The sequence below is a fragment of the Platalea leucorodia genome, assembly GCF_965183815.1.
Source record: "Platalea leucorodia genome assembly, chromosome: 6".
Classification (NCBI taxonomy): domain Eukaryota; kingdom Metazoa; phylum Chordata; class Aves; order Pelecaniformes; family Threskiornithidae; genus Platalea; species Platalea leucorodia.
Genome location: NC_138828.1, coordinates 3,145,137 through 3,165,268, shown reverse-complemented (window position 1 = coordinate 3,165,268; position 20,132 = coordinate 3,145,137). Strand labels below are relative to the sequence as shown.

The following is a 20,132-nucleotide window of genomic DNA, read 5'->3' as shown; positions in this document are numbered from 1 at the left end:
GCAGCAGCGGCAGGGAGCAGGGGACCGTGCTGCGGGAATGGTGACAGGCCAGCCGGGGCAGGGAAAGCAAAGGGCAGACAGAGCCGGCGCCAAGGCCGGCCAGCAGCGCCCGCAGCCTGGACGGGACGGGGAGGAGGAGCGAGCCCAGCACCCGCTCCTGCGGGCCTCCTCGGGAGAGCGGGGGAAGGAATAACAAGGCCAGGAGAAGAAAGATGAGAGAGCACCGGGGTTTGGCCGGGCAGCTTTAGAGGCTGAGACACAGGCTGGGAGGGAAGACGGTGGCTAACAGCAAAGAGGTGGCTTTGTGAGGACAGCTGGGGCCAGGGCAAGGGCACAATGCTCACTGTGGATTTGCTCCCCAATTCTTGAAGCTTGAGGAAATTGAGAGGCATCAGCCAGCAAGGGTCACTGCACTGCCTGAATGCTGCCAGGTAGGGCTGCTCTGTGCTCCCTGCCAGCACGAAAAGGCTCCACGCGCCCGAGAAAGCACGCAGCGAGAGCATCAGCCATCCCATCGCCCTGGGAAGGACGGGGATAACAGCACACCCAAAAGCCTGAAGTTCGCCCTGGAGCCGTGCCTGCAGCCCAGAGCCAGGGCAGCCATCCCCAGGCCAGGCAGTGCCTGGATCGGGGAGAGATTTCAACGCAGGGAGATGAGCAGGGGGCCGTAGATGTGCGCCCTGCAACTGCAGGCTGCCCGGAGAGCCAGGCTTCAGCCAACATTTAAACACCGTTATCTGCCTCGCTGCCACGCTCAGGCTAGAAACCAAGATGACAGTGGAGCTTAAAACAACACCATTAGCAGATCCCTGAAATGCTGCTTCTCAAACACGGGTAAGCCAGCCATTAGCAGAGTCTGGACTTCATCTCTGCCGTCTCCATAATTAATAACTAGCTCAGGAGGGAATAGAGAATACAACGTAACTCATGGAGGCAGGAGGAAATCGCACAAGTACTTCAGGCCTTGGATGTAAGCCCAGAAGTGCAGGTATAGTCAAAAAATTAACTTAATGGAAGGACAACCTCCTGCCTTAACCATCCTTTTCCCCCGCTGTGCTTGCACTCTGCACAACGTCCAACCCACGAGGCTGGTGGAGTCCAACACGTGGGTCCCAACCACAGAAGCGCTGATGGGTTTTCAGAGTCACAGCTGGTTCTTTTGGGCTGCAGGGTAACACCGAGGCCGCTGCACACACTTGCAAACCAAAGCAACAGAAAGCAGGCCAGCGAGAAACAAGGAGAACTGCTCTTACAGCAAGCCGGGCGGCACCGAAGGAACCGGGGCTCAGACCAACAGGAGCACATGGGTAAAAGGGGCCGCAGGAGGTCTCTGATCCAACCTCCCTCTTGCAACAGGACTGTTGCCAGTTAAGAGATCTGGGCTGCCTGGTCTGGTCTGGGTGATGCTTGAAACCAGCATGGAGGGAGACACCTCCCCAACAGCTTTTTTTTCCTAATATCCAAGCCAAACTTCTCACGTCCCCCTGTTATATCACCTGCCGTGGCTGCCAAAAAGAGTTTGACCGCATCATCTTCCTAATTGCCCTTCACATCGCTGTACCTGTGATTAGATATGCCCCCAGCTGCCTCTTCACCACACCGAGCTGTCCCAGCTCCCCACTCTCCTCCTCGGCCCTCTGCCCCCTGCCCTGACCAGCCCCGAGCCCCAGCCAGACCCTGCGCAGCATCCCTGCATCCCTCTTGAATGGGAGGGGAGGCCCAAACCGGGCAGAGTTTCCAGGTTTGACCTCCCCAGTGCTGAGCAGAGAGCGGACAGCTTCCCTTGCTCCGCTGGCCCTTGCCAGAGTGGCACAGGCTGCATTCACCTCATTTGGGAAGAGAGCAGCTCCAACTATGCAATACCCGGCACGACGGAGAAGCTGCGTTCCTGCCGAGAGCCCTGCTGTGTCCAGACAAGCCCTCTCTTCTGGGAAACTGCTATTCTTCCTTATCTGCTTTACGGGGATGTGTCCAGAGAGCCTGCGCAGGACTGACAAGACAGACACGGTTAGGAATGCACCTACGGAGCCAGAACAACGGAGCCGAGAAGCAGTGCAGAAGCAGACCCTCTCTCCCCTGAGAGGAGGTCGAGCCCCAAACCACCTAGCCTTCTGCATTACAACAAAATGCCGGCCCAGGGCTCCCGGCTGGTGCGGCGCTGCCTTTTGCAAGCACTCCTAGAGCCAGGCTGGGCCGTGCTGCAGCAATGCCAGCTACCTGAGGCGACCGGGAATGCGGCTTTCGGGCTGATCTCTCTCTTGCTGACAACTCAGCAATGGGCCTTGACGATCCAGCCGTATCCCTGACCTTGCCAGCAGTAGAAAGCAAGTACCAGCAGACTGGGTGGGGTCCAAGCTCTCCTCTCCCTGATGGTTGTTAGCAGTTAGCCTTGCTGGTCTTAACCAGTCAACATTAAGCACTCAACCCTACTGGACATCCCCCCGCAGATGTAGTAGCTGCCAGAGGCCCCCGAGGCAGTAAGACACAAAGGAATTTGGGCCTGGTACATTAGCAGCGACCGGAAAGCAAGCAACGAAGCTGGAAATAATGAGATGTCAGGACCAGAGTTGCTTCTAGTCATCTGCAAATGCAGCCCCTCCTCATCAGCAGGTACCGGGAGCCCAGCTCTCCCTGGTGGCCCTGCTCCGCCTGCCCGTGCTCATCGGAAGCGACAGCCCTCGCTGGCTACATCCACGCGCAGGGTCTTTATACCATTTGTCAGGGCTCCCTTGCCTCTCTCTCCGCTGCTCTCTAAAAGCCTTGAATGATCATGATGAATTATAGATTAGCTCTGGTACACACCGCCTTATGTCAGTTTTCTCATTCAACCGTACAAAATCCTGCTGTTTTCCATCCCCTTCCAGAATGATCATCGTAACGGAGGAGGAGGAGGTGGAATAACTCTTCAGTTAGAGCAACTTTTAGGAGAGAAGCCAGTAGAGCTCCATGTTTAGAGGTGTGACACCCCGGGCTATTCAACTTGTATCTTAAAAAAGCCAACAGTGCTTTTATTTTGGGGGTGAGCAGATGAAATAAAAGGTCTGGTTCATGTATATAAACACAAAGAAGTCTTAATGAGCTTCTCCTGAAGGGCCAGTGCAGCCCCTGATCCCCACGGGCAGGTATGCCGACATTGCTACTGGATGCCCTACGAAGATACCTTTTCAGAAGCAAATCCTGGACCAGCAACGTCTGGCTAGAGAGGAAGAGCTATCAGCAATGCGATCCGGCTTACCCCACCAGCTGCCTCCTCCTCCAGTTTCATCGGCACACCTCCCTCCCAACAAGACGAACTAGTGTAATATTGAGGGGGAAACAGGACTGAGCGCATGTCTCTGGCTGCTTGCAGACCTCCAAAGAGCTGTGTTCTCTTGGGAATAGCTCTAGTGACTGCTGCAGATACCGTCCTCGCAGCCACAGGCTCAAGGTGCAACTGTGCAAGGGAAAGGATGATGTAGACAGCCAAGATATATCTTGGAGAGCTCCCATCGTTGAGAAAGAGCATCCTCCTTTTCCCCAGGGCCCTGTCCGTATGCCCATCAGCATCACAGGGGGTGGGAGCTGAACGCCTCTCTGCTCCTGACTGATATGGCAGGAGAAGAAGAGAGGGATGCTACATCGGAAGAACTGCTCATCAGTGCCTGCATTCCTCCGTTGCCCCAGAGGGTTAGAAAGGCTCAAATGCCAGCCCCGCCAGGACTGACACACCGAATCCTGGAGCGGAGGGAACGACGTCCTTGCTGGACAGGACATGCATCGCCTGAGGAGCCTCAGGAGACTGGAAGAGGCAAGTCCTCACCTGGCAGGGACAGGTAAAGACCGCATTGAGATGGGTTTGCCAAAGAGCCTTCCTGAAATACATGAGACCAAGGTGCCTGCTATGGACTAGGTGATCACTGCAGGTCCCTTCCAACTGAAATATTCTGTTCTATGTTCTGTCTTTGTCAAGGGCAGCCCAAGTCCCCTTATCGTCCTGGTTAGCAGCAGACGCTTCCAGGGAACGAAGAGAAAAATGGAGCAATAGGCCCACGGCCCCCAGGAGAGAGCGTGATGCCTCTCAGCAGCCCTTCGCACTGCCAGACTGAGGGAAGAAGGATTTTGCCAAAGAAAGCAAGCTGAGGGCATGATGGTTTTGGCCAGTGGGAGAACCATCTTGCCAGACAGAGAATACATGAGAACACCCTGGAGGAAGATGAAGTAGGTTTAAGTTTTTAACAGCTGTGAACTCTTACGCTGAACTTCAGCGAAAAGCCTGATTTGGACATTACGCTGTGAAGAGACTGAAGTGGACTGGAGTGGTTCTAAAATGCTTTCAGGAAACAGACTCCCGTTGATATAGTCTGAGATGTTTTCAAGTTGCACCATTTGATTTTGAAGAGGTCTCGGATAAAACCTGTAAGGACTGCTGGGAGCATCTTCGATGGAGAAACAAACCCCACCTCCTGAAACTCACACAAAAGAGAGGAGCTCATGCTTATTTTCTGAACTTGTTTTCCTCACGACTGCTTGTCTATATTCCATGCCACCTCTAACAGGCCGATGTCAGCTTCCCTTCAGCTATTTTTGAGACTGCACCCTAACAAACTGTAAAACTTATTATGCCCTCTCTGCTAGTACAGCAGAGGAGAAGACTTCCTCCAGTGAGGCAAAGCATCTAATCCAGCCTTTCCAACTGGACATCAACTGGACCCTTTTCCTTCCTTTGAACACTGGAGCCTGACAATGCCAGCACAGCACACAGCGCCGGTAGTCAACCTTCCTCTCCTGCTCTCCTATTTTTTGACCTAACACATTTTTAATCTTTGAAAGTAGCTGGAGGCTTTTTCTTCAGACTCCCCTATTATCTTAATCACTTGAGCAGAGAAACAAAACAGGTAGCCTACCTTACAGTCTGCTTTGCAAGCTTTGGTTCATAGAGAAAGGGCAACGCTACGTAAGATGACTGGGAAGTTACCCCAATAAACACCCCAAAGGTATGAAAGGCAACTGAGAGCTCACCAAGAGCTCTGCTTTTGTCCCAGCACCACCACCAAAAAAAATCACTGCTCAAAAACGCAGCAGACGGAAGGGACCCTTTTTTTTTTTTTTAAGTGAAGATGACAGAAGAGAGGTGAACAGTTTTGCGAGTCTGCCATGGCTGCTTTAAAGCAGAGATGTAACGGAAAACTAAAAAGCTCCAAGAGGAATTGCTTGTGCTGACTGGGAAAAGATAGGAAAGAAAACCAGTTTCAAAACCAGCTGGAGCAGCACACTTTTTTTATATATACATATATGTATTTTAAAAGCATGAAATATATATATATATATATATATATAAAAATATATATGTAAATAATAGAAGAAACCTCCTACCGGCATTTAGAAACTCTTTAAGCAGGGCTGACATGTGCAATGCTGGAAGTATTGTGCGTTTCTGAAAAGAGCAGTCTCTAAAATCAGGAGGACAAATGCTACACTTACAGAAGTATATTTCTCCTCCTGCGCTGCCCCAAGCAGACATAGCTTGTTCAGTGCGACAGCAGCAAAGCCTTATTCTTCCTCTGTTCGCATGTCCAGATCCGAGGGCCTCTGCTTCACCCCCCCGCCCCGATACATCAAGCAAAGCAACAGCTCGTGTGCACGCAGCAGCAATCTCCTGTCGGTGGGATATCGCAGTCACCTATTTTATCTTTGATCCTGATGCTGGAAGAGCAGAGAAACAGCTCCTCTCCTGCAGTGCCATGAAAACAATATCAGCATTGATTGACTCCGGTTCAGTACATAAAAATAAGTTATCAAGAGGACGTAATTTGGCCACATTCCACGTTAGTCTGTACTGCACAGAACATCAGGCGTCTACAGGGAGCTTTCATTTAAGGTGGTTCCTCCCCCCTCCTCAACCAAGAATGATAAAAAGACGACAGTGTTAGCCCAGAACAATAATTCACTGAGAAGATAAAAATATAGCAAAGATTCCTTTACCTCCTTGAAAAGGAAAACACAACAAGCATGAAAGCTGTTGATTCTCTCATTCTTTAAGGAAGCAACACTGGAAACCAGCATTGTAAGTTTATTACTTAAAAAAAAGAATTGCTTCAGTATTACACTGTCACTTTATTTCCCTCCTGTCCATAGAGTAGAAGTGTGCAACACACGTGCATCCACTACAGTGACAAGAAATCGCCGAGGGCAATTTCTGATTAGCATTAGGAAGCTACAGCTGCATTGCCATCCCGCAGCCTGCTGGGAATTCAGGAAAGGGTTTCTTCTGAGTGTGAGCCTCAGATATCACCCGCCGTTCAGTAAAGCTCAGTCCCAAGGCAAGGAAGAAGCGTACAAACCGTGAGTATATTTGACTGTGAAAGAAACTAGCCTGCAGTGATTTTAGGAAAAGGTTTTCCTGAAATAGGTAGAAGAAATGCTGTATTCAATTCTACTAGAAAGCCTCTTGTAAGTAATTCCAGGTAAATACCCATTAAGCAATGTAAAAGCAGAGTTAAGCACTGAACAGGAACTCCTGCATTACATGCTGAGCACCATTTATCACTCTATGCCAAGAGGCAACTAGCGAGAACCTCTCATTTAAAGACACATTTCCCATTAGCTAATTAAATTAAAGCCTAAATTTCGTAGTTCATACTTGCTCTTAAACTGACCTGTTTCATCTCGGCAGTTGGTGGGATGGGGGAAACACATCACATTACTATATACAGTCAGTCTTTCTGCGAGCAGACACCGAGCCCGAGTGGCGAAAAGCCTGTATAAAAACACGTTTGCTCCAGAATTCAACCGGTCACTGTTTGCCAGGAACGACATCAGAGTAATCTTTTAATACTCCAGCCAAGTGGTCATTGTGAGTCTTAAATCGACGTTTCTTCTGAGAAGCGGGTTTCTTCCTCCTCTGAATAGGAGCCTACAAGAAGAAGTAAACAGTAGTCAAAAAAGATCTGCCCTCCAGCTGCGACATCTGACCCGAGGTGTGACGCTGCGCTATCATCACTTCTGCGAAGAGCCCTGCTCAAACCAGGGGTGGGCAGGTGGGGAAGGTGCTTGCTTGTTTTTGCAAGAAGCAACAGCATTCAATTCCAACCCAGGCAGGGAGACGACCCTGGGGACAGAGCAGAGTCTCCGTTTCCCGTGCACAGTAGTAAAGCTGGTGTTTATAAGTCAAGTTTCCAAACATGCCCATGCAGCTACAGAAGGAGGTAGATGCCCCATCATTCTATCCACAATTACGTACTCAAAGGCACGTTTAGCGTATAAGGAATCCATGAGGAGCGCCTACATGAGGACAGGCATTAAAGCACCTAGTGTAGTGACTAGCAGAAACCAGGAATGAGTCCTGTGCAGAAGGGCTCTCGTGAAAGGACAGTTTGAAGCCCGTGAAGGGCTCTCGTGAAGGACAGCAGAAGAGAAAAGATATGGTATATCACATACAAATAAATGCCAAAAAAAAAAAAAATTGTTTGAAGCCAGGAGGAAAGCATCTTTGGAGAGCTTGCAGCCATTTCGGCCTCCCAGTAAAACACGAGCGTATTGCAGTTTGGAGAACAGAGCATGTGTGGCGGGAGGCACGTTACATGGTTCCCATCAGGATTTCACAGCTATTTAGCAGAAAAGAAAAAGTTAAAACCCCCCCCCCACCCTTCTCCCAAAAAAGTAACTATTCTTCTACTCCTAATGTATTGCACTGCTTCAAGCAGAAGCTTCCACTTCGGAGCTCACAGGGATTTCTGGCATTTGCCCTCTTCTCGATGCTGCTTGGATTACACTGGCTCGAATGAGTTATAAAAACACTGAGTGCTGGCTACAGCATTGTTTTTTGCAATTTCTTAAAATTGGTCACACTTCCCCGAGCTACACAAAGCAGCTGTGCATAGGCTCACGAATTAACACTGCGGGGTCAGGAAGGGGGAGCCTCCTAGAAGGATCCGTAATTTGTATCTCTTACTATTTTCTTTGGTCCGGTTTCTTGCATGGAAGAAATACCCTGTCGCTTCAGATACTCTTCAATTTTCTCCTCATCCATAGAATCCACGGGAATGCTCCTCCACAGCTTCTGAAATTCTGAAACACCAAACAAACCCTCGTTTTATATCCCAATGAGCAAACCCTGGGCAAAGCCCCCGTAAAAAAGGGAAAGAAACTTGATTTCTAACGCTGAAGTATTCCGGCATGTCAGTCTGCGACTGTACGGATGCAGCGGTCACCGCCAGCAGGCACCCAATTAGCACAGCCTTTACCCACTCCAAACGCCAGATGCGCTTCCAAAAAAACCCAACAAAAAACTCAAACTCCAACTGACAAAACAACAAGAAAACACCCCCAACACTTAATGGAAAAAGATGAGCTGATTCTCATCCGTGCTAATTGCACTCCAGCATCAGGAGCACCCACAGGCAACACGTGCTTTTAATGTTAATTTGCCACGGAGCCTCTCTTTTTGCCTAGTACCTCCATAGCTGCGTAGACTGTCAACGTGTTTTATAAGCCTCAGTTCAAAAGATCTCGGTGAAGGGTAATAACTAACCATAAACGGCAACTTCATTTACACATCTTCAGCTGCCATTGTCTTGGGAGACTTGTCATCTCATCGTCCAATTTACTGAAGATTCAAGGCATTTACTTCAGTGGGACTAAGCTCGTTTATCACTGTAATATAATACATACCGTGCTGTACAGATAATAAATTACTAAAATTCCTCTGGTGTTAAAAAGAAGAGAGATACCTTAAAAGCCACAGCAGCAGGAAAAAAGACAGAGACAGTAAGTCTTAATTAGAGCAGCTGCCATCTGCCTGCACCCTTTCTGCCTCATGTAAAGTTTCACAGAGCCTCTGGAATGCCTTCTCCAGGCAGCGGCTGGTACAATCCTACCTCCCTTCATTCCCCAGGCAGTAAGTTAGATATATCCTGTCAGCAGGTTTGGCTAACAAACTATAAATAAAACACGAGGCACACATAGCAACGCAAGACTAAATTTTTCCCTTTATTTCCAGATAAATTTAGTATACAGTTGTCAAAACAACCACAACTTCTGCATGCTTAAAAAGCTGTCCTATGCAGCAGGGGATGAAACGCTCCAGTGACGGTCTGCCACAGATACACCGGCTCTAGACACGCTGCAACAAATCGGCGCTGTACAAAAGGCGTGCAGGAACCCAGACTTGGACCAATTCCCTTCCTAATGCGTCTTGTTTTTCGATGAAAGTACGTGCTTTAAGTCTCAGGTCTTTCTTTTCTTCCCATTGCCAACAGTAAGGAGCTGTTTAAGCTTTCCAGGAAACAAAAGAAAGGAATTTTGCCAGTCAAGAACAGCAATGTTCATTTTTGGTAATGCAGCGTTTTTGAAGAGAACTAAATCCCGTGAAAACACCACTTTTGGTTACATGGAGATAGCACTCGGCTTGTTTCACATAGAGGCTACACAGCCCAGCGGGATCATTGAGAGTGCAGTTTTCAGATAACTGAATGCAAGGACTGACGCTGTAGTCAAGACAGTCTCCGTCCGCTCGTCCACGTTGAGTGTGATTCCGGGCTTTCGGCATAGCTTGCGGTGCCTGCTATCACAGATCATCTCTCACCTAATCCTGTTGCAGCAGGTGGAGAAGGTTGCGTTATGATCAAAGCTGAACAGGCGAGAGAGAGGTTTCTCAGCGATGAGGACTCAGGTTAAGCCTTAACAGCAGAAGCCTGCACAAGGGTGCTATCGCATCCCCCGAGCCGAGCAGAAGATGCTCTTTCAAGCTATTTTCTTTCTGTTTGTGACCCCTACCTGTCCTGAATACCCAAGCTGGACTCAGCTGGACACCCAGACCCGGTGGTGCTTGGAAAGATGAAGCAGACAACGGGTGTGCAAACGCAGTATCGCGCTTTGCGAGTAACCGTATTGCAAATTATGCGTTTCTGCAGTTCACACGTGAAGTGACAAGGCCGCAAATAAACGCATGACTTAAACAGATCCCGGTTAGAGGTACTTGAATGTTGTGTTGCGCTATACGGCCTTTGGCTCTGCGCAGACTCCTGTGGGAGCTGAAGAGACGCAGGTCGGTCCTCCAAGATGCGCGACAGGCACGTGTACACGAGGCGACAGCAGATGAGAGACTTGATAACTCTAAGCTTTTCCATGACAGCATCCTTTTATTCATAATGTTCTGCTACCAACGCAGATGATGTGTCTCCTTATTAGAGTTCATGCTATATGGACAAATATGCCTCAGTGCCAAAACAAACAAACAAAAAAAAAAAAAGGCTGAGGATAGGTGCTTAAGGTTAAACTGGTCTACATTCTTCTGGAGAGCAGAAGTGAAAAATTAAACACTAGAAAACAAATGGTCAGCTCTTCAAGGATCAACATGCACAGAACTGCAGATCGCAGTTAATATCTAACCACAGCGTTTTGCATTTCTTGTAATGCAGCGGTTACGCCATCATTACAGCTTCACGTTCACCTTTTAAACTTGGCCAAGAAATATGAATGTAACAGTCACCAAGAATCAAAACCGCAAAGCTAAAATGGACTTTACATACAGATAATTTAATCCACTAATTGGCCCCACTAGAGTCACTATACGGTATTCCGCAACTCCGTTTAAAAATTCCTTCATAAATCAGGCTGCTTTCAGCGTTATTGCTTTGATTGCAGTAACTGCAGAAGAACCTTCTTCCCATGCTGAAGCTTCACGTAGGGCATTAAAATACTTTATTGCCTAGGAAAGGGGGGAGTCACAACAACGCGGCCCCCCCCCACGGAAATACTCCGTGTTAAAGGACTGGTTCGGAGGTAAAAGCACGGGATAAAGGGGGAGAAGCATACAGAGCTGCCACCCTTCAGACGGCTGCGCATAGCTGTTTGCATTTACGGTGCCATCTAAAGGGAAAAGGAGATACATCTATCATCTCATCACAAAACCGATTCGGTGTAACACCAGACGCTGAGCTAAATGCAAGAAGTGAAGAAAGAGAGCAGCTGTCTGGCTGGCACTGAACCATTTCCACTTTACCTGTCAGATTTATTCAGAAGTCTCCAAGGACTATGCCCCTATCAGCTAGTGAAAGTTTAGACCTTGGGAATACGCTATCTGAATTATTGTGACATCCTCGCTGAAACATGAGAACCTATGGGAAAAGCTGGCAACAACTACGGCTCTCAAGAAACAACCCTCCGCATTTGTAGCTGCGGTATTTTTGCACCTCAAAATTCATACCCTTGACCCAAGACAGAAAGAGATTTCTCCAACTTCTTTGAGGAGAACCTGAAATGCTGTCACCCTGGCCTTTGCTGTGTGGCTCCAAGCAAAGGGGGTCACCGCTTGTTAAAAGCAGGAGCTCCTGAGAGGGGCCAGGGAGGAAGAAAAGGCACGCAACCACCCGATTACTGTGCTCCACCACCTCTGGAGCAGCGTCCACGCTTACGGCTGGCCAGGCAGGAGGATGTGGCGGGCTGGCCTGTCTCTGGGGAGGGGAGAAGACAGAAAGAAAAATGCTGCCATGAGCTGATGTGTCTGACGAGCAGACAACAGTGACAGAAGGCAGTTCCTAAAGATGGTTTCAATATACCGGAGCCATTTTTTACAATGCCTTTCTTTTCTCTGCGGACAGGGCACAGGGAGTTCGGTCCTGGTGCGAGGAGCGGGAAGGGGATTGTTGGAGCAGAAAGCTCACCACATGCTGGCCTGCTTCAGCCAGGCATGGAGAACAGGTTCAGATGCACACATTCCTGCAGCGCACATAACCGTTACGATTACAGGGCACATGCAATTTTCCTTCTCCATGTCCTGTCAACTGCTAGGTGATCTTTACACCATCAGAGCACGGCGAAGGTAAGAGACTCTTCTATCACAGCCGCTACACTATTTGATAGATCAGCCAGAACAAGCGTATAATAGCTATGGAAGAAAAAAACCGTCCAGCAGTGAAGACAGTACGGCTTCACCTGACGGCAGCAGGCTGCATGCAGACAAGCTGACAATTTCTCCTACCGCTTAGGCTGCCGTGACAAGATGGAGCCCAGAAAAAATCCCCTGGGGAGAAATTTCCAAAGAGTTTCTGGCCAAAGCAACGCGGGTGCTGTGAACCCTCAAGGAGACAGGCGCGTTTTCAGCGGAGGTTTTAAGTCCTGATGCCAATGCCGATCTTCCCCAGAAGAGGCAGAAAGCTGTGAGCCCGGTACCCGAGGCAGGCGCTCGGTGTCTTGCCCGATGCACAAATCCTATATGCAATATCTTGCAATTTGATCGCTAAAATATTGTAACTCAGAAGCTTGACAGAATCAACGCTACTCACAGGCTGCTTCCTTGCTCCTCCAGATAGCTAACTTCTGGTCTTTCAAGTAACGAGAGGAGGGAATGAGACCACGAACTGATTGAAAGGCCAGTTTAGACGTTTGCTAACATTTCCAGCATCATGATGTCTGCATGCACAGGCTGAAAACAATGAGCTTTGACCAGCAGTAACCAACACACAGCGAAGCAGAGGGCAGCATAACAAAGATTTTGCAAACACCTTCTCTCTCCGAAATACCCAAGGGCTAAGGATGCACGGTTACCTCAACCTTACTGCACCACGAGGTGCCTCATACGCGAAAACAATTTGCCCTGACATTCCCCGAGTGATTATATACACGCTCCCTTTCTATAAACGCTTACATTTGGGAAACAAAGTCATGGGTAAATGGCTGCACGGTGACTTCAGTGCAGCTTATTCTGCACTTCTGACTGCCTCACCTGCTCTTGCAAAAAGGTTGAGATGGCTTCTGGAGATAAACTGCCATATCACACTGGTAATAAAATCTGCCAGAGATTAAAAACAGCTTAAAAATCTTCACTGAGCTGAGCCAAAATCCGAGCACAGGACAAGAACAGACAATAACAGGGCAGAAAGGAAGGAACAACTGAGTAGCAGGGAAGATGGAGTCCTGCTTCGTAACAGTCCCAGGGAGCACAGTACTAGATTTACACCAGAAGGAAAAGGTGCTCGATATTAAGTCTGTGCTGCCCCTGGACCCTCTTGGAATTCAAAGCCAGAGCCATGTGTCATCACTGATCCCAAGCAATTTTTATACCGTTAAATTGAAGAAGCTTTGGCCATTCTTTCAATTTCTTCAAAGGTGCTTCGGAAGAATATTAAAAACTTGTATGATTAAGTACCCAAATCTTTAGGCATTAAAATACTTCCTATATTGCATTCAGATGTGAAAGATACCATCTCTAAGAGTTAAGCAATCAGACTGGCTTTTCAGCATTCAGCCGGCACGGGGTGAAAGCTTGGTTCACAGGCAAAGTGCTTAGCCCCAGCACAAAAAGGCAGTGCTTTACTTGGCTGAAGCACCTGAAATCTAGCCCAGCTTTTATAAACGCTTTCAGCTACACACTACTGACAGAAGATTAATTAGTCAGGAAGTCAAGAAGGAACACATGCAATCTGAACCTTCCTTGGCTAATCACATAAAAGGAAGAACAAAAGCCATTCCTTACTGCAAAAACCTTCTCCGGTACCCTTGAGATCACGATATATAGGTACTGCACCACTGCTGCAGTACATGAGGATTTATTTTCAAAAGGGGAGAAAGAAAAGCTTGTTCAGCCATCAAAACAAGCATAGTAAGGGCAGAGGGAGGCATTGCCAGAAAGCTGTTCCTCCCGCTACTTCAGGCGGCAAGCTCCAAATTGCCCCGGCAGCTCCTCTTTCTCTACTAACTACTGATGGAGCTCAGACAGCGATGGGAGAGGATCCCTCACTTTGAGAGGGTATTAATCTCAGCCGACACGTGTTTGAAACCGGAGAGTGTCATACGGCAGAATCATGCACCGAGGAGCGCAGAGCCCTTATTTCTAAGGATAAACATTAAACTAGAAACATATTTTGAACTGTCATCAGCTGCTGGATCAAAGAGTCTGCCAACACTTCAAGGCTTATTTCGAGGTCTTCTAAAAACTTCGTTTTAACGTTGCTGGAGATAATGAGCTGAAATAGCACTGCTAACGCAGAAACGTGTCATAGCTCATCCTGTACACAGGCAATTCTGCCAATGAGTCCCTAAGAGACATGCTTCTGGTGCTCTGGAAAGAATCGTAACGCAAAACTGCTCAGGAAGGATGGGGTTTCTTCATCACAGGGTAACACGGTTGGAAAAAGGACCCGTTCCAGCTGCAATAAGTAAGTGAACCCACTCAGGGATGTTTTAAGAGTCGTGGCATACGCAGGCAGATCACAAAATTCACAAAAGAGAAACTATTCTTGCCCCCTCTCGGAACAAAGCATCATCATCCGCATGAAAAGAAAAACCCAAACCAGCAGGAACAGAACAAAAACAAAAATCCCTTTCTGCTCAGATGGGAACATGCTGCCACCTGCGGATGAAAGAAAGCAAAGCCACCTTGAACTACAAACACACTGCACACTAGCGATCCCTTCGTTACAGACGCTGCAGGCTTAAACGCCTTCCTTCCTCGGGAGATTGAGCCAAACGGCTTAAACTTTTTGTTTCAAGGGGTTTTAGAGGGTTTTTTTTTTAACCTTTTCCCCCTTTTCTCAGCAATAGCCTGCACTGCTTGTTCCTAAACGCAGATCAGTGCTGGGCGTGCTAAAATATAACGTATAATAACAGCCTTGGATTTATACTGGCTACCTGATGAAGAGTTAGCAGATGTCTCTTCCTACGTCTTAATAAAATGGGCTCTTTTATTAAATTTCACAGTTAATCCTGGAGTTATTACAAACTAAGCGCAACAGGGTAGAGATCTCCCTCTGATAACTCTTTTAGGATGGCTGGGTGCCAGTTATCTGGAAGAAATTGCACAAGGAGAAATGATCGGCAATCGTGACTGTAATACAACTAGTAGCTGCTAAAAACTGAAACTGCAAGAGCACTGATTTCTAAATGTTTTGGCCATGTTCGGATCCCTAAAAGCTGTGGGCTGATGGACCGAAGAGACACTATCTGAACAGGATGACAGCGTTAACGGTAAACTCACAGGCATTTGGGAGGTTAGAAATTCCCCAGCGAATGCAGACTAAAGGCTTATAATTCTGCATTTCACATATAGTTCCGACTGCCACTATCGAGAAGTGACAGAAATTACGGTTTAAGAAGAGATTCACTTCAATATTTTGAAACAATTTTTATATTTTTAAATGCTGTAGATGTCACATCTACTTAATTACCGTTGTGGAAGAAAGCTATTATTACTGAGAGTACAAGTGTGGTACATAACAAGTAAGTTAATAACACACATTTCCAGTTGCTTAATTCTATTGAAAATAAAGAGTCTCTCTGAGATAGTCAAAGAAAAAAAGAGCTTTATGCTTTGTCCTATGGTCCTGTAAGAAGAGCAGTACAAGTTTCTACCAAAACTCTTCCCTTTTTTTTTTTTTTTTACCATAATGTGACATTATATGATAAGATGGCTTTACGTGGCATCTTACAAGACCAATGTTAACAACAGAAAGTGTTCGGTGTCGTCGAGTCATTTAACAGGAGATCTTTTGACACAGATTGCCTTCTCCTTTCTCTACTGAGAGGCATCTGATGTTGGCATAAATGTCATTATTGGAACACGCCTCGATCTGTGTGATTAATTTCCGTGCATAAACAGGCACATTGCACCAGTGGCTTTTACCATGATTTCTCGGACAGAAAACACACGCTGAACTTCTCAAGTCCCCAGTCCACTGCAGCTCCAGGCAGCAGCACTACCCCACACCTGCGCTCTCCTCCCAGTTGTAAACTGCCCCTTCTCGGGACTTTTGCTCACATCTCCTCCCCATTTGCTTCCTCCTTCTGCTCCGTTTGTGGCTTCTTGTCGCGTTCACCAATAAAAGGCACGTGATTAATAAACTGGAAAAAAACCCAACAAACTGGCACCCAGAAGCCATTCTTTTGGGTTTTTTTGGCTGCCCTTTACACAGCAAAACGTTAGATGCCATTTCAGTCACCGTCAGGTGACTTTTAGTCTCTTCCGTACCGCTACACTTGAAGAGAATTGTTGGATTCCTGGTGCCACGTTCCAGTGTATCCATTATAAAACAGAGGATATTACCCCTGAACTCACTCGCTAGTCTTGTTAGCCTCCTGTTAATATAAACCATTCTGCTGACATCTGGATATACCTAATATTTCATTACCACCTTAAAAGACTGCTATACCCGAAGACTGCTTATACATATAGGTGCTTAAGATGAATTCAAATCAACTATCATGGAAACATATGTAAACAAATACCTACCTTCATCCACAGTAAACTGACAGCTCTTGTCATTGTAGAAAAGAATTTTCTTCTTATCAGGGCGATTAACAAAGATGATCTGGTCCCCTAAAGCCTCGAAAACAAATGCAAAAGAACAACTCAAAATCACTTTGTTTCCAAGAATAAGGATTCCAACTTGAACAACAGACCCAGATCTCGTGCTACAAAAAACACAGCAAACTAGAGAGGCAGCAAAGTAACCGGCAATGAAAAGCATCCAAAGCGGACACTGACGGTAAGTACCCTAATAAATCAAAGATAAGATATGGAGGACTGAGATCAAGGTATAAAAGCAGAACTAAATGCCTACAGTTGGAATGTGGGAGATCAAGAGTCTTTTGTGAGAAAGAGCTTTGACAGCTGTGCTGAGACATCGGGCCAAATCTGAAAGTAAAGGATGAAATAGAAAAAAAGCTACAATATTAAATCTTCTGAAACAGCTTTTGAGTTTTCAAAAGAACAGAAACAACTCATGAGAAACACTCTCTTAGCCGCTACCTCCCCTTGGAGAAGCTAACCAGAATGGGTTTGCTGAATCGCAGACACGTGCTACTCACCTTTATAGCTTTCTGTGCGTTGGGCAGCCCTTCCTCAATATCTTCCAAAAGGATTCCTCCCAGCCCTCGCTGGTCATGCTTGTCCAAGAGCCTGAGCAGAGCCTTTTTATCTTTCAAGTTGTACTTGGGTTTGAAAGCATACTTCCCATCTACAACTTCTATTTTCGGATTGTTGACTAGAGCCTGTAATAGGGACATAAATTTTAAACCTTGAAAAAGAGCACACGCTAGTACTTTTTTTTTCTAGTGTGCTTTTGAGAGCAGCTAGAGCACATCAGCCACACATTACAGCAGCCAGTTTGGAGGTTTGAGTTTGAAATGGATTTTAAATCCTTGGATCCTAGATCCACCAGCCTAGGAGTAATTCGCCGCAACATAAAGCACAAAGCGCCAAAGGAGGCTTAACATCATTCACTTAATGCCTTTGGGCTCAAAGGTTCAGGAAGCCTCTTACGGCAGAAAGACGCACTCATTCCTTTTTGAGAAAGGAATGACAATAAGAAGAAGATGGAACGCAAAAAAAGCGTGCTTTGGCTGAATATAAAGTGAAAACGCACAGCTCGGCTTATCAAGCTCGGGTCTTATGGATGGCAGGAATGTGAAAGGCATTAACCTCGGATGAACAAACCAGGAGTCAGTCTTCCCCAACTGCTGTCAATTGGCACCAGCAGCTGTAGAAGAAATTGAGAAGAGCAGACCTCCTGCACAGTAGGGTTTTACTTATGGTACCAGCTTCAGAGTTGAAGCTGACCAGAAATTCATGGACAACTGAAATGATTTAAGATACGCTCCAAATCAGTTCTGCTGTGCAGCCAGTACCACAATGGAAGTTCACCTGTAACAGAGGGCAACTCTACTTAGTTTCTTCTGCAGATGCCAGCCTGACCCTGAAAGGAGAAAGAGAAGAGACACAGAAAGAAGGAAGGAGGGAGAGAACACCTGCAACAGAGACGGTAACTAACTTTGGCGCCGCAGGGTATTTGTTCACCTCTTCTCATCCAGTAACAATTCAGTGATAATTTTATATACGCTGCTTGGGAGGAGCTTTTTCATTCCATCTTGATATTCTGGTTCATTAGGGAAACAACCTGGAGCTACCTTTTGAAAGACTTCAGCAAAGTCAAGCTTCCATCGCAACTAACGCTGCCAGACTGGAGGTTTCTGAACCCTAGAATATTAGTACTGGTAGCAAAGGAATGCTACAGGCTGTATTAGTTAAAACCATCCTAGTTTTACTATGCAGAGATTTTTTTCCCACTTCTCAACAGCCTCTACTACTCTCTTCCGAGGATTTTAAATACGATCTGAGCAAAACCAGGTAGGCCAATGAAGTATAACTACCAAATGCAGTATTTTGTCGATTTATTAATCTTGAAATTCCATGAAGACACTCAGATCAATTAAGCATGAATACGGTGGCAAGTTACTGTGAATCTGTTAAGAACGAAACCTAGCGTCTAGAGTGAGACTAATTAACTCCAGCAGTGGAATTTGCAGATCTATTACCCCACAATTTCAGACATAAATTTCACATCAGAATTCTTCATTTCAGTAAGTAACAAAGAACTGTAAAAGCCTATGAATTTTGTGCCAAACTCCTTTGGTTTAGTTAATTTAACATCCTCGACATTGGAAGAGGTCTCTGCTTGAAATTTTTTAAAAAGAAATTCCTTAAGAAAAACAGCTTCTTTATATAAAATTAGTAATGAATAAATTCACTTGACATAAAATACACCCTCTGTGTAACAATTCCAACAGGTCCTTAAAAACGTCAGAATAGCTTTCATTTCACAGTTACCTCGACAGCAGGAGGTACAAGACAGACAGACATGTGAATCAATGTACGTTCTTCAAGGGGGGATTATATATTTATAGAGCTTGTAGTTAAATAAAGGTGTGTAATTCAGGTTTATCATAATCCTTTATCTCTAATTAAAATCTAAACATATGTTTTCTTTACCTCACTCATTAACCATTGTTTCTGTTTGAGTCCAATATCTAAATGCTGTGTTTCATCCAAAATCTCTTCTAGGGTTAACGGATGTGTATCACCACGCTGGTGCCGAGTCTGGAAAAGTAAATAGGCTCTATTAGAGTTCTGTATTTATTTTATTCAGCCGCTCCATTATCATAAAGTAACTAAAATTGGTATAACGTGACGACAAAACAACTTTTGCTAAACCAGGATAGACGCAGTACACGTAGCACCTGAGTTTCAATTTAGGGTTTTTGGGAATATGAGGAAAAAAAATTAGTACCGGGCGAGATTGATGACAAAGTTGTCTGTCAAGCACCAAATTACACGTTATTTTGATAAATAGCTCATGAATCCTAAAAGCTGGCAGCATCTTGCAATTCCTATTTCTACTGCAAATAAGAACCATTATCCTGGTTTTAAAGTGACCTGGAATAATTAGGATTTCAGTAATGGAACAATATGCCGACCGTTTTCTTTACTGACAGCATTTTGAATTTAACAAGCAGTGTCTTGAAATTCTCCCTCTTGCAGTAAGAGAATTTCAAAGTTTGAAATATTCCACATCTTTCAGCTACCACAGGTGAATAAATAACTAAAGTATTTAAAAACATTATAATTTTACACCAAAACACCGTACCTTCATATAATTCACTATTTTAGCAAGGACACCAAACTTGTAGCCAGAGCCTCCTGAAAGGGCTTTCAGGTTAAATGATCCATTGCTGTGATCTACAAGAGGAGAAAACAAACAATTAAATGATGCTTTCAGCCTCACCCTGTTAGCTCTGCACTCCACCTCTTTCCCACTCTTCTCCCATAAGCAGCATTACAACTGTGAACAGAAATGCCTGTTGCAGGAGCGGTCGCCCTCAGAGAACTTTGTGCTAGCGTATGTATTGATCCAGACCCACAAAGTTACCCGTCGACAGACATGGCTCTGGAACGCTTCTGGGCAGAGCTCCATAAATATCAAGTTATAGGGACTTGACCTTTAAGAAAACAGCAAGCAACTGCAGCATTACTACCGTAAGAGTACACGTATAATTCCGCGGCTTAACGTATAATCATTTACGCTACATTAATTCACGCTGAAATAACAAACTGCATTTTTGCCCAACGATTAGCTCGACTGATAGCTTCGTGCTGCTGAGACAGGAGCAGAAAGTTTCACTTATTCCCAAAAGGTATTCAGTAGTCGCACACCAGGTAAAGGAATGCTGCGCTTGTTGGGCTGGGCTTTTTTTTTTTTTTTTTTTTTTTAAAGTAGCTCCAGTGGAGAATTTATTTGAAAAAACCCCATACATTCAGAACAATTCAACTTGGTGTGTTGCACCACTGGAACAACAATTCAGAATCCCCTCTGTTGTCAAGT

The 20,132-nt window shown here is 46.0% G+C and overlaps 1 protein-coding gene across 9 annotated transcripts in view; it reads right to left on the bottom strand.

Moving 5' to 3' along the window:
- GTF2E2 (general transcription factor IIE subunit 2) overlaps nucleotides 1-20,132 on the bottom strand; it is a 33,668-nt gene that overhangs the window by 1,626 nt on the left and 11,910 nt on the right. For 2 of the 9 annotated variants that reach the window (XM_082315120.1, XM_082315121.1), the window contains exons 3-7: nucleotides 19,398-19,489; nucleotides 18,743-18,850; nucleotides 16,783-16,965; nucleotides 16,205-16,291; nucleotides 10,203-11,432 (exon numbers count right to left, since the gene is read on the bottom strand). In XM_082315120.1, coding sequence (XP_082171246.1) covers nucleotides 11,097-11,432; nucleotides 16,205-16,291; nucleotides 16,783-16,965; nucleotides 18,743-18,850; nucleotides 19,398-19,489 — 806 coding nt within the window. In that variant the 3' untranslated portion in view covers nucleotides 10,203-11,096. The other 7 variants (XR_014228497.1, XM_082315122.1, XM_082315126.1 and 4 more) reach the window with 7 other exon arrangements.